Source organism: Paramormyrops kingsleyae, chromosome 3 (genome assembly GCF_048594095.1).
Source record: "Paramormyrops kingsleyae isolate MSU_618 chromosome 3, PKINGS_0.4, whole genome shotgun sequence".
Taxonomy (NCBI): domain Eukaryota; kingdom Metazoa; phylum Chordata; class Actinopteri; order Osteoglossiformes; family Mormyridae; genus Paramormyrops; species Paramormyrops kingsleyae.
This window is the reverse complement of record NC_132799.1, coordinates 37296620-37309587: the sequence shown is the minus strand read 5'-3', so window position 1 is coordinate 37309587 and position 12968 is coordinate 37296620. Positions and strand designations below refer to the sequence as shown.

General features: G+C 42.0%; 3 protein-coding genes across 6 annotated transcripts in view; 2 read left to right on the top strand and 1 right to left on the bottom strand.

The window, feature by feature from the left end:
• Nucleotides 1-37: 37 nt before the first annotated feature.
• Nucleotides 38-4468, bottom strand: kin (Kin17 DNA and RNA binding protein). 3 transcript variants are annotated; one of them, XM_023801969.2, is made up of 13 exons: nucleotides 4378-4468; nucleotides 4176-4301; nucleotides 3756-3850; nucleotides 3605-3648; nucleotides 3376-3498; nucleotides 3052-3233; nucleotides 2813-2861; nucleotides 2502-2559; nucleotides 2140-2257; nucleotides 1044-1166; nucleotides 683-782; nucleotides 489-589; nucleotides 38-390 (listed from the first exon to the last, which is right to left on the bottom strand). In XM_023801969.2, the coding sequence occupies exons 2-13, from the start codon at nucleotides 4287-4289 to the stop codon at nucleotides 328-330; spliced, it is 1170 nt and encodes a 389-aa protein (XP_023657737.1). In that variant the 5' UTR covers nucleotides 4290-4301; nucleotides 4378-4468; the 3' UTR covers nucleotides 38-327. The 3 variants fall into 3 exon arrangements, with proteins under 3 accessions (XP_023657737.1, XP_023657739.1, XP_023657736.1); XM_023801971.2 differs by having other exon boundaries at nucleotides 4426-4444; XM_023801968.2 differs by having other exon boundaries at nucleotides 4176-4419.
• Nucleotides 4469-4498: 30 nt separating this feature from the next.
• atp5f1c (ATP synthase F1 subunit gamma) lies at nucleotides 4499-9861 on the top strand. 2 transcript variants are annotated; one of them, XM_023801972.2, is made up of 9 exons: nucleotides 4499-4647; nucleotides 5281-5315; nucleotides 5593-5724; nucleotides 6159-6363; nucleotides 6665-6808; nucleotides 7629-7693; nucleotides 7999-8154; nucleotides 8563-8659; nucleotides 9722-9861. In XM_023801972.2, exons 1-9 carry the CDS (start codon nucleotides 4607-4609, stop codon nucleotides 9723-9725), a joined length of 879 nt encoding a protein of 292 aa, XP_023657740.1. In that variant the 5' UTR covers nucleotides 4499-4606; the 3' UTR covers nucleotides 9726-9861. The 2 variants fall into 2 exon arrangements, with proteins under 2 accessions (XP_023657740.1, XP_023657741.1); XM_023801973.2 differs by lacking the exon at nucleotides 9722-9861 and having other exon boundaries at nucleotides 8563-8663.
• Nucleotides 9862-11125: 1264 nt separating this feature from the next.
• LOC111838730 (transcription initiation factor TFIID subunit 3-like) overlaps nucleotides 11126-12968 on the top strand; it is a 36614-nt gene continuing 34771 nt past the window's right edge. The window contains exons 1-2 of the mRNA XM_023801988.2: nucleotides 11126-11488; nucleotides 12483-12725. Of these exons, the coding sequence (XP_023657756.1) occupies nucleotides 11323-11488; nucleotides 12483-12725 (409 nt within the window). The 5' untranslated portion in view covers nucleotides 11126-11322. The remainder of the gene's footprint in view (nucleotides 11489-12482; nucleotides 12726-12968) is intronic.

The window sequence follows — 12968 nt, the reverse complement described above, 5'->3', positions numbered from 1 at the left end:
CCCCCAAAAAAAAAAAAGAATAAACTCTCCACTTCAGTGGCAATAACAAGTATGCAATGTTTAATATCCCAAAATAATACTATCAATATCAAGTTAAAGACAAAATTTGATGATGACGATCAAATCATAAGTCTGTGAACAGTGGATTACTTACAATAAAATGGGAAAAAAAAAACATTCTCACATTGAAACTATAGCTGAAAATATCTGCTACAGAATACGCATATTTACAAGAATCCCACATTAAAAGAGAATAAATGAAATTAACAACTCTGACATGGTAGAGCTCATACAACAGCCATGAAGTCTATCAGACTATAATCCAATTCAGGCCAGTTTGGAGAAGTCTTCATATGCAATTCCATCCACTGTCTTTCCTTTCAGGTGACCCTGTGGACAAATGACACAGTTGTGAGTAACTCCAAGTGTGGTAGTGAGTGGGGGGGGGCGGGGTGACAGCCATCAAATACTGCCATGTCCACACTGACCGAGTCCAGAATGAGCTTAGCGGAGAAGCTCTTCTCATTGATGCTGTCAAGTATTGCAGTGGTTTCCCTGTAGGTCCCGTTTAACACCAGGACGTGTTTCCCTGAAACAGGACGGCAGGTATTAATTAGCGGCGGCAGTGGGGGGGGGGGCAGACTACCTGAATGATGGACTTTTAACCACAGTCATGGCTCACCTGGGGCAGGAATGACCGTCTCCAGGTGGCTCTGGTCCAGTTTCAGTTTGTCCCCAGAGTCTATCAACTTCACCATAGCTGTGTACTTATCCAGAACTTCCTGCAACATACGATACAGAAGGTCAGAGCTGCTTGGGACCAAACACAAGACCGCAAAGTTACATGAGACAGAAGGTCATTCCAGAACCTGGATAACTTCAGGACTCCTTCATTGGTTGATCAACAGTCAATGAACAAACCCCAAACTATTTACTGATGTGCCAAAGAGGAGATGATGATAAAACTCAATTTTCAATATTAACTTTAACAATAATAATGTTAGGAAAAACACAGAGGAATTTAACACAGTGAGTTGGAGTACCTGAATAATTCCTTTCTTCTTGTGATACTTCTCCCCAAGTCGCTTGGTGATGACCTTCACCACAATGTTAGGTTGCAACCAGTGGTCTGTTCTTGTAGATTTCTTCTTCTTCTGTTCCTCCATCTGAATCCAACACAAGTAAAAGACAGTCAGGAACAACAGGAAATCAATAGTTCTGGACACATTGTTTAAAGTTTAGTGAAACCACTGAGGCTGTATAAGGAACTGTGAGCAGTGGGTAAAATTTTTGTTGCATTATAAACACACAAGATGTAAAAATGATAAACATGTTATGGTCAAACGCTCTCTGAAAAAAATGACAATGTTGGTAAAGACCCAGTTAAACATCCGTCATAACTTAACCTTTAAGTAGACTTTATATTAATTGCAAAAGGGGATGAAGATACAAAACAATGCTAAGCCAGATAACAATCATGAATAAAATATATAATTTTTAATATCTGAAAATGACTAAGACCAAAAATTTAATTAATTAAATTTAATTAATTTAATTAATCACTTCATTGGTGCTCTTAGGCTAATATACATCAAGACATGCATTATAAAACCTTACATCCTGAGCTGCAGATGGGATTATTTGCCTACTGAATCTACATTAACAATATGACCATGTGACCAGTGGTTACTGTCTGACCATATGCATTAAACACAACCTCTAACAAGCAATGCTGATATTCAAGTTTTTGCACACCACAAGTTTTTAGCACTTTTCCATTTATTTCATAAACTGCAGATTTTTAACATTCTTTTTAAGCACTGGAAAGTTGAGTGTAATAAAACAAGTTTACTTTGTAATATGGAAAGAGTATGTAACAGTGCATGTCTGACATCCAATTAACTGGTTGTGTGGTGAAGGTACAGTCAGATTCTGACTGCTTTGATGAATCAAAGATAACATTTTTTTTTTTGCTAGTAAAGGTATTCAAATGGTGATCATACTGCAAATGTATTGGTTAGCAAAGAATATTGAGGGTATTTTTAGTGAATGTTAAGTATCATGCAAATGTAGAAAATCTCAATGTATGAAAAAACATTTGACTAATTCTATACTGGAGCAAATATTTTTAAATGGCACCTCAATGATTTCATCCAGGGCTGACTTCTTCTTCTTCCCCTTGGACTCGGAGGAGTGACCAGACTCCTTGCGCTTTGCTGAAACAGCAGCTTGGAGGGCATTGGGAGCCAGGGAAGAACTGGGGAACCGAAGGGAAAGGGCGTCCATTTTAATAACCCAGCACATGAAACTGTGACGCATGTTTGTTCAAGGCATCATTTAATAACCTGAATGATAAACTGTCCCGCAACCATCATTCAGAAATCAGAGTAAACATGGGTTTACAGTGTGGGCATCATTAAAAATGCTAATAATTCCTTCAATAATCCCCTCCCCCCACATATCTGGTTATGACCCTCGATTTTGATCATGCAATTGGTTACCTTGACTTTGAAGGACCAGCCGCAGATGAACATGCCCCCTTGGCCAGATTAAACACCACTAAAAAGAAATGTAAACATACCACATGGACAGAGAGTACCTTTATAAGGTACATATGTACACACATACATACATATAGGCTACATATTTAAATAGCAAAACGAATTTCATACATATACCCAGTAACAATAAAATAAGACATCAGTAAACAGTAACCATGCAAGGAATGTCAGGAGAAGTATTGTCTGAAATTCTGCAGCATCAGATCTGAAATAAATACTACTGCATAGTGGGTATTTTTCACTGCCTGTACCCTTCTCTTCCTCGCTTTCCCGTTTCAGTTCTGTGAAGACTGGAGTCTCCTGCAAAAACAAGGGAAATATTGCGATTCAGTGTCTAAAATACACAGATCCAGGAATCACATACCGGAAATTCTGGAATAAGGATAATTAAGAGACACAGACATTCTGTATGCACATTCACAGAAAAGCCATGAACAGATTTGATCCCAGCTACGAGTGGGGTGGGGGGGAATAGCGTGGCTTCGCTTACCTCCTCTCTACCCTCCCTACCACGCCGCACTTGATCCTCTATGAACTTGGCACTCCTCTCTTCATCATCCAGGTCCTGCTTCTTCTTCTTCTCCAGTTCTTCCTGGCGTCGAATTGTCTCTGGGTCACGGTCAATGTACTGCATGTACCAGCCTTTTGGTGTCTCATCCACTTTACAGTAGCCTTTGAAACACGATCAATAAAAAAATGAATCCGACACCTCTTTCGCCAAAGGCTTGCCAAACTGCATGAATAGCTTCCTAGTGCAAAACACTGAAACAGCACCGGTGAAAATAAACACCGTTTATAAATATTTCCAACTCACCTTCTCTACCGACCCACTTGGTGAAGTCTGTAAGCGTCTCCCACTGTGTGGCGTTCATGTGGACGTGCTCCCTGTTACTGATGTACTCGTTATACACAATGTTGTTGTGGACTCGCTTTGTTCCTGCGGGTGGGTGGGGGGGGGGGGGGTACAAATTATTGGTGCTCCGTACTAAAACGAATCAGACACACAGGTCTAAGCGAATAAATCGTACGACGATGACACTTACCAAAGCGCCTTCTAAGAAGCTCCAAAAAGTCGTTCTTGAACTCCCTGAAAACAAAATCCAACCATGCGAGCTATTACATCTATTACTTCCGCTAATTACGGCATGTAACACAACCGTACGGATGAAACACTGCTGGGTCACAGGCTCTTACTGTGAGAAATAGTCCATAAACTGGCGGGGATTCTCCGAGGCGAGCAAAAGCTGTCTCTGGTGTGACTCGGACATGCAGTGACACTTAAAGCCATTCTGAGGGTAGATGTGGGGAAAAAAGTGTTTCGGTGTTTAAACCCATAAACTAATTATACAGACTAAACAAACACCTCAAATATTATACAGCTTTCTATATATAAAAATAGACAAACGTTACTTATAAACCTGGCCCATAAACACCCTACGAACATATTTAGACACATGCAGCCACTCGGCTAAGTCCATGCACCTTTCTAATTTCATTATTCATATTCTGCAACATTATTTTGATACTATTGTATACTAAATAGTAGAGTTTCAAACCAGTTACTCGCTTTTCAATACAGTACTAGATCCTTAAAACTACAGATAACAGCCTTACCTCATCTCTACACTGCTTCTGACACATCTGACAATACCAGCGAAGCTTTTGAAGACCTTTCGCTTTTATCCTATTCGCGATTGCTTTTGGAGTTAAAAATTCCGCCTTCCCCATACTGGAACGTAACTGTAGACAAATAACACAAAGAAAACAAATCACATAAAATCAAAACTGCCAATAAACTAACTGCCCAGTGGATTACCTCCGCTAAAACTAGGCAAAAGACACAGCGCGTTTCTGGGTCCTGTACCCTACGTCATGAATCCGTGCTCTCTTTCTCCCGCGAGAACACGAATTCTCGCTGAACAGCACGGAAATACCGCGAGTACACAACGTAAAGAGAATACGCGTTACGTCAGCGCGAAGCCGGCAAGGAGTTTGGCAGTCGACGCCTGCGCAGTGCGGCCAGTCTGACCTTCATTGGAGTCACCATGTTCGCTAGAACCAGCGCCGCGGTGTTTTTGCCGCAATGGTAGGAATATATATTTTTATATAGCCATATTGATAAATAGTAAAGCGTGCATTTCACGAATTGTTTCAAATTCAAAATTTGTGCTTTTGTTTAAATATCTGTATGCTAAGTTTCTGCTCATATAAACGGCCAGGTCGTGCAAGGACTTAGGCCCGTTTGCTGTGCCGTGTTCCGGCAGGCCAAGTTCAAGCTAGACTTGTATGTTAAACTGAGAAATGAGTTAATCGTTTATGGCAGTCGTCTTTCAGATATTTATTTCTTGATTAATCTTTTTTTACATTTTCGGATATTGCACACTGTTATCCGTCTGTAGCAGTGCGGTTTGACAGCGGACCGGTCCGTTACCTGCCTGACATTTCATTCAAAATGAACCTTAAGGTTAAATCGGCGACCCGAGCCTCCTGGACACAGCGGGGCTTTCACAGTAACGTCGGTTTCATGTTCGAGACTCGCATAAAGGTTACTTATGAATGCATACTTTTCTGTCTCTCAAAGGCAAACGTTGGGCTTGGGCTGGGCGATGACTTCTCGCGGAGAAAGTCCATTTGACTTTGATTCTTATCATGTGATGTACTATTATTTTCTTGATGTTAGCGCATTTACAGTCTGGTTAACTCAATTCTCTATTTCCAGCGGTCAGGTCAGGAACATGGCGACACTGAAGGACAGTAAGTATTTGTAGATATACAAATTGTATCAACAAACGTGTTGTATTATGGCTCGATCCTAACTTCGATGTCTTGCGTGTAATGTGGGCATTCCTCTTATTTCTTTAACTAGTGAAAAGTTCAGATTTCAGATGTGCGTGCGTGGCCCCCTGTAATGGACTGGTCCCCTATGTACCCCAGCCGGCTCTGGTGTCTTCCTCCCCATGACCCTGACCAGGATCAGTGGTTGGAAGACTAATTTATGACTTTACGTAAGACTAATTCTTTATTTTGCTAGTTACCATTCGGTTAAAGTCCATCAAGAACATCCAGAAGATCACCAAGTCCATGAAGATGGTTGCGGCTGCTAAGTACTCCAGGGCAGAGAGATCGCTGAAGCCAGCTCGGGTGTATGGGACTGGTGCTCTGGGTAAGACTGCAATAATGCTTAAGTGGACTTGATTCAGTTTTATGTTGTTGAAAGAGTGCATCCTTGGAGATGTATTTAAGTTATTTTTCCGGTTCTTTAGAAGGTTTAACCTTAAACTCTGGCTGGTGAGGGGATCTGGGTATCCTGCTGTATGACATTTTATAGCTCAGATAATTTGAATTTACATTTAACCTATGTGCTATGAGTCAGTCACCTTAAGTGAGGATTGCACTGTTGTCTGGCATGAAGAACATTCCTTGTAATAAATAAGTTGGGTAATCCTATGCCTCGAAAAACTGGTGATTTAGGGCAACAGAAGATTAGTTTCAGGTCCAGCATGTGAGATTTCGGTTCCAGAGATCAGAGCCTGCCCTGTATGTTGTGCTGTAGAGCTCTGTGCCTTGGTATCATGTCTTAACTGTCTCTCATTCCAGCCCTATATGAAAAGGCTGATATCAAGGTCCCCGAGGATAAGAACAAGCACTTGATCATCGGCGTATCCTCCGACCGTGGTCTTTGTGGAGCCATCCACTCCAACGTGGCAAAGGCCATGAAGAGCGAGATCAACAAACTCGCAGGTGTCGGCAAAGATGTCATGGTGGTCAGCATTGGGGATAAGCTGAGAGGCCTGCTTTACCGGTGAGCATCTTCCCGACGTGCTGCTGTTATCTGGCCTTAAGCAGCTTGCGGTTCTCCTCCTTATTGTCAACTGTATTTCAGGGTTGTGGTTTGGAGGCCTGTGGTTCTGTGGTGCTCTTAACCATCTGTAATCCCGCATACATCTCTTTAGCTGGGGAGACAGGTGCTTGTTATGGGTGCTTTCAGGAGCAGGATCTTCAGTTAAGAATCATGCTATTCTGAAGAGACGTGAAGGACCTTTTGATTCTGAGTTGTGGGAGTTGGGGGTTCCCCACACATTTCAGTGTCCTCTTTCTGACAGGTCGCATGGCAAGCACTTGCTGTTGAACTGTAAGGAAGTGGGCCGCAAGCCACCCACCTTCGCGGACGCCTCCATCATCGCCTCCGAGCTGATGAACTCGGGCTACGAATTCGACCAGGGCACCATCTTCTATAACAGATTCAGGTAATGCGTACTTACTAAGGCTGTTCTTCCTTCAGAAGACCAAGCCTGTTAACCTTGGTCAATGTACCACTGGCAAAACCTGCTCCACTGCTCAGTCAATACAGATTTGGCTGATTATAACCAGCAGTTCATTTTGGCATCTCTTTGACAGAAAGAAAGGGTTTTTGTATTGCCCTCAGGTACTTGTGTCTGATTGTCAGGGATTAGTTCTGTCACAGTTAGCACTTAGCTTCTAACCGATGTAACGGGAGCAAGTTAGGTTGTGCTCACACTAGCCAATCCGTGCCCTGCCTGAGCACGTTTGATCCCCAAAGTTTATTTCATTTGACCAGTGTAATCTCTCTCTACTGTGCCTGGGCGCGGGATGCTTAATTGTGCCCTCGCCCGCTCTGAGAGGCGGGCCAGAGCGCGATTAGTCGGACTCGGGCATGGTACGGATTGGGTGTTTTCGCTAATTGTGCCCAAGTACGGAGCACAGACATAATGTCAATGATGCGACTGACACACGCATGTATACACGTACACTATACATGAACACAGAGGCTTCACACCTGTCTCACAGGTAAAGGAAGGCTGGGAAATCAGGAGTGCTTGATACTTGAGCACCATGATTGAATAGCCCTGGGGTAGGCTGAACATATTGCTTCATTTCCTTGCAAAACTGCAAATAGTGTGTAAGGAAAATGGGAAAGACAAGACTGGTGTGAATATGGGGGAAATTCAGCAGGTTTTTTAATGCAATTTAATTTTCTTCGTTGCTTAACGGTCACTGTCACCTGTATTGAAGCTTCTTGTTTTTTTTTTTGTTTTTTTTGGACAGGTCTGTCATTTCATACAAAACTGATGAGAAGCCGTTGTATTCCATGGAAACTGTTGCAAACTCAGGTAATACCCTGGAGCATATCAATGTGGAAAAGTGCTACGTTTTCTCAAGGCTTTTGCAGAAATATATAAAATTTAATATTTCATTATCGGATGCCTTTGACCAAAGTGACACACAAATGAGGCAGATGGCACATTACATACATTAGGAATCAACTAGTGCATAAACTGATTAGTTACGCCTTTTGTTTTCGTCACAAAGTGCAATCCTTTTGGCAGGCTGGCTATCAGCGCTACTCAAACTGTATAGACCCTGAGCTGATTTACTCCCTAGCACTTATGTCTGTCACGGAACTTTAATTCCACAGAGAACATGGGCGTCTATGATGACATTGACGCCGACGTGCTGAGGAACTACCAGGAATTCTCTCTGGTCAACATCATTTACTACGGGCTGAAGGAGTCGACCACCAGCGAGCAAAGTGCCCGCATGACCGCCATGGACAGCGCCAGCAAGAACGCCTGTGCGTCCCTCCCGCCCTCATCCACTCGGCACCTCTGCTCCCTTCACCACTTTCCCTATGGCTTACACACTGGTGGCTTTACAGGCCTGTAAAACACTGATGTGCTATTGTTGAATATCTATAGCAGGATAAATACCATTGCAGTGGTGCCTGTCCATCTAGTGGCTCTACGTGAAACTGCATGTGACCTTTTCATTACTCTTCAGAGCTTTGTTTGTATTTGCTTGCAGGCTTTCCTGTAAATGGCTAACAATCTCCCTCTGTCTTGTACTACCATCTCATAGTCCCATAGAGAGGTTTTAATTAATTGAGCGATGCTTGCCTGAATGTTAGATGTTGCTGTATGAGCGGTGTATACAGATTGACGTGATCTGTAGTTTACCATGCTATTGCTATGCTTTCCTCCAGCTGAGATGATCGACAAGCTGACCCTGACCTTCAACCGAACCCGCCAGGCCGTCATTACCAAGGAGCTCATCGAGATCATCTCTGGAGCTGCTGCGCTGTAAGGACCACACCTTATACTGACATCACATCCATTACACATCTCGTCCACATTCACAAGTGGGCAAATTTCACAGGGAGGCATCCTATACACTATTAGTCCAAAGTTTTTACCACTTTTCCATTTATTTCATGACCTGCAGGGTTTTTTTGGAAAGTTGACTGATCAAATATAAATGAAAATATGTCAAATTAAACAAGATTACTTTGTAACATGGAAAGAGTATTTGACAGTGCGTGTCTGACATCCTTGTGTGGTGATTGGCACAGTCAGATTCTAGGCTCTCTTTTAACTTTAAATGCACTAGTTAACCGTTTCATCCCATTAAACAGAGCAGTATTTGTCCCATGTAGAAAGAATGCCTTGAATTTTCTCTGCTGTTATAACTGCTAGAGGAGGTTACTTTGATGAATTAAAGATGAAATTATATTCCTAAAAAAGGTACATAGTGCGAATTTGATAGCAAAGAATACTGAGTGTATTTTTAGTAAATGCCAAGTGAGTAATATGCAAATGTAGAAAATATCAGTGTGTGCTAAAACTTTTGACTGGTAGTGTCATTTCCATCCGACTAAAACCAGTTCTCTGGGTTTATACCCACCGAGGTATACTAACTGCTGGGCAACCAAACCCACCCTGGATCTGCTTATTATGGGCTGCATGTTTTTCAGCAACATCTAAGTTTCTTCCCATTTTGGAATTAAAACTGGTGTTGTTTTTTTTAAAACGGGCATGAATTGGATGCATGATTAATTTCCCTCCACTAACATCCATCACCTTTCACCCTCCCCCCCCCCCCCCCCCACGTGATTTCAGGGATTGAAGGGATTAAGACACCGAGAGGTAACATGCAGTAGAGCAGCCTGCTATATTCGTGTGGCTTTTTTGTGTGAGGGTAATTACTGCTTAGTCGATAGAGCAATTAGAAACCGTTTCTGGACAACTGAATTCCCTTTAATGGCCATCCTCATTTTCTTCCTGTAAAGTTGTTTTCATTGTAAATGATTTTGATAGACTGAGGAATGTGCTGCTGGACTTAAACGTTTCTCTCCCTGGTTGTAGGTAAATGCTGAAGTCCACCAGGCAAACCTTCCTTCCTGTTCCTGGCGCAGGAGCTGAATGAGACTTCAATTGTCAAGTTTATGGAAATTTGTGATTCTGTTTGTAAAGTATCCGAACCAATAAATCCCATACAAAGAAAACCCTTCATTTGTTTTTGATGTTGGAGGGGAAAATGTCATGTGGGGCTATTAGATAACACTTAACAGTCCAAACACACAACAAAGTAAAATGTCTCAAGTAAGAGAATAGGACTTCAATACACAAGCAGTTAAAGGGCAGACTGCTTTTAGGTCACTAATAATTTCAGCCTAATGACCATACTGCCAAGCTGATCTAACCTGGACCAAACGACTTGCAGAAGGTAAGTAGATAGACGGCAGCTAGATGTAACATTTTAGGCTTCGCACTTGTAACTTCAATTACAAGCTACTTTAGACCTGCTGTATATTGATAACAATGTCAGTAAAAGATGTAAAACTGGCCCTATATGCACTGCGTAAGTGTCAAATTTCCAGGCCGATTTATTACATTCTATTCACCCAAGACAGACTTGCACTCAAAATGTTCAAAAGCAAAAAGACTTGAGCGCGGTGATGATGTACATCGCAATGATTAACTGGGTCCAATGCGATTTTTTTCCCCCTAAAGTTACTTTTTCACTGATAAAGATAAATATGGCACAAACAGTTAATATACTACATATAAGACCCTTCCAGGGGTACACAAAGGAAGATGCACCAAAGAAAAAAAGATTTACTTTTTTTTTAGAATTTGAAAGTTTCTTATTTTGTGTGTCTTCTGTGCCTAATTGTTTTTTGACACTTGTAATAACTCTTGTATATTGTTTTAATTCTTCAAGAAAAAGAAACGTTCGATTTAGAACTGACCCATTTAGTTTTAGGAATACTAAAGTTACGTAGTAATAGTGGTTGAATAATTACATTTGCTTTTCTCTGTGTCATCCTGTCTAAAATATGAAATTGCCTCAAATAAGCTAATTAAGTTTTTAATAATGTTTTGCATGCCTATCCAGAAACAATTGTCAAATGAGGTTGTGTATATACATGTGAAAAGACTCCCTCGTGACGCGTCTTTTTCTGTTGTTTTCAAAACTGGATTACTCGATTCGCGCCACCTGCTGTACGGGAGGGTAAACTCCAGACAATTAGAAAACTACACACAGCTAATATTCTAAAATACTGCAAGGAACACAGAAATGTATTTACCCCTTCTAAAATGCCTCCCGGCACAAATGTAACCCAAAACCTTTATTAATTTTGACCTAACGTAACGCGCAGTGTAACATACACAACCGTGTATGAAGTGGGATAGTGTAGCTGTTTTGGGGCAGTAAAGGTCAAAGGAAGTAAAATCGATCCCCGAGTGACACTTCTGCGCACGCGCCGTCGATTAGTTCTGCCTTGGTTCATCGGGGCAGTCAAGATGGCGGTCTGGGGAGTACCGCCAATCTCTGTATTCCGTTAGATGTTAAAATTACAAGGAAATAACCCCCCGGTAGCCAATTTCATTCGCCATGAGGACAAAGGCAACGATTTGCTTTGGGATCTAATTGTATAAAGATCCCAGAAGGAGCCAGCAAGATGTGTGATAGCTATACCCGCTCACTGCTGCGGGTTTCGGTAGCGCAAATCTGCCAGGCTCTGGGCTGGGACGCGGTTCAGCTGACGGCCTGCGACCTGCTCTCCGATGTACTGCACCGCTATATCCAGCAGCTAGCTAGAGGCTGTCACCGCTACTCTGAGCTCTGTAAGAAAACCTTTATTTGCTTTTCGATCGCCTTGTAGGTAGTAAACATGCGCTGCCTCTTACTCACAGCGGCCTAGATTGCAGGTTGACAGGACGAGAGGGAGTCCATGCCTGTTGGATTGCAGAAAACTTCGCACCCATGTGTTTCCGAGTCAAAATAAATATTTATGTGAAACATCTTGACAGGACAATGGGGATCCATTCCTGTCAGATTGAAGAAAGCTTCTCATCTGCCGATGTTGGTTGCACCTACCAATAAGCCAGAGTAAATATTAACTTGAGATAAGTTCTCCTCTCAAAACAAGTTGCTTGTGGTGTACTGTTAACCACTGATTCCTGTTATTGTTGAGTATTGTTATTGTTATGCAGCAAATTGTCGGATGTCAACAAGGAGACTGTTTTTTCTGTAGTTTACAAACATGTTAATACTTGTTACTATGTATCAAGTAAATCTGTGGAGGGCGCCTGAAAGAAACTCGCATCTACATCTCTTGTAACTTTTACGAAGGCCGTTTATAAACAGCTGAATCGCAGTTTTATCATGCCCTGACAAGCCTTTCTTAATTACAGTATGTACTGGCGATAACGGCTGTTTTGTTGTTTTTATATAAATGCTGTATATATCAGATTCTGTCTAGCAGCCACTTCAGGTTGTTTTACTGACTGTTTGGGTTTATATGGTTCTTTACTTTTAAGAATCACTCGTAGCCTTAAGAATAACATTAAGGACTTCAAAAATACTTAGCGAGGCAGCATGCTGATTGAGCAAATAACATTTGAATAATAGAACTTCTGAGCAAAGTACATTTCATGTCTGTGTTGATCAGTTCATATTTGTGCATTAAACTGAACAAAATAGTATAATAGAAAAGATTTTAATTTTTGATAATCCAAAGTGCCCTGAGGCGCTCTTCCAGCAAATTCAGTGTTTCCCAGTTTATCTACATCCTGATTAAGTTGACTGATGACCAGAGTGTTTTCCTGCACACTGCAGATGGACGGACGGACCCCGTTCTGGATGATGTCGGCCAGGTCTTCAGGCTGCTGGGGGTGAACCTCAGTGAGCTGAGTGACTATATGCAGCACCTGGAGCCCCTGGGCTTTGCCCACCAGATGCACCAGTTTCCTGTCAGCAAGAACAACATGCTACAGTTCCCGCAGGCTGGAGCACTAGACATGGAGGAGAGGAAGGAGTACATCCCTGACTACATGCCCCCCCTTGTCTCCTTACAGGAAGGTAGGGTTGGCCATGTGGGCTCCGGCAAGTCGACTTGTAACTGTTACCCATACTTTTGGAAAAGTAGGACTGGCTTCACTGTTGCCTGCATTCTTACCTGTAACTGTTGGTGGTCCTCACAAAAAATTAGGACTGGCTTCACTATTGCCTGTAATTTTCTAACATTTTTCTTTGTAATTGTTGCTGGTCCTTTGAGGAAGGGAGAGACAGCACTATAATTATTTGTTTTCTTAGAGTCCGTAA

Excerpts from the sequence above, each read along its gene's own strand:
- kin (XM_023801969.2), bottom strand. The coding sequence starts at position 4,289 with ATGGGGAAGGCGGAATTTTTAACTCCAAAAGCAATCGCGAATAGGATA. Across the intron at positions 1,167-2,139 it reads CCCTGGATGAAATCATTGAG|ATGGAGGAACAGAAGAAGAA; the intron begins GTGCCATTTAAA and ends TGTTGGATTCAG. Across the intron at positions 590-682 it reads GACGGTCATTCCTGCCCCAG|GGAAACACGTCCTGGTGTTA; the intron begins GTGAGCCATGAC and ends GTCCTGTTTCAG.
- atp5f1c (XM_023801972.2), top strand. The coding sequence starts at position 4,607 with ATGTTCGCTAGAACCAGCGCCGCGGTGTTTTTGCCGCAATG. Across the intron at positions 4,648-5,280 it reads GCGGTGTTTTTGCCGCAATG|CGGTCAGGTCAGGAACATGG; the intron begins GTAGGAATATAT and ends CTCTATTTCCAG. Across the intron at positions 6,809-7,628 it reads ATCTTCTATAACAGATTCAG|GTCTGTCATTTCATACAAAA; the intron begins GTAATGCGTACT and ends TTTTTTGGACAG.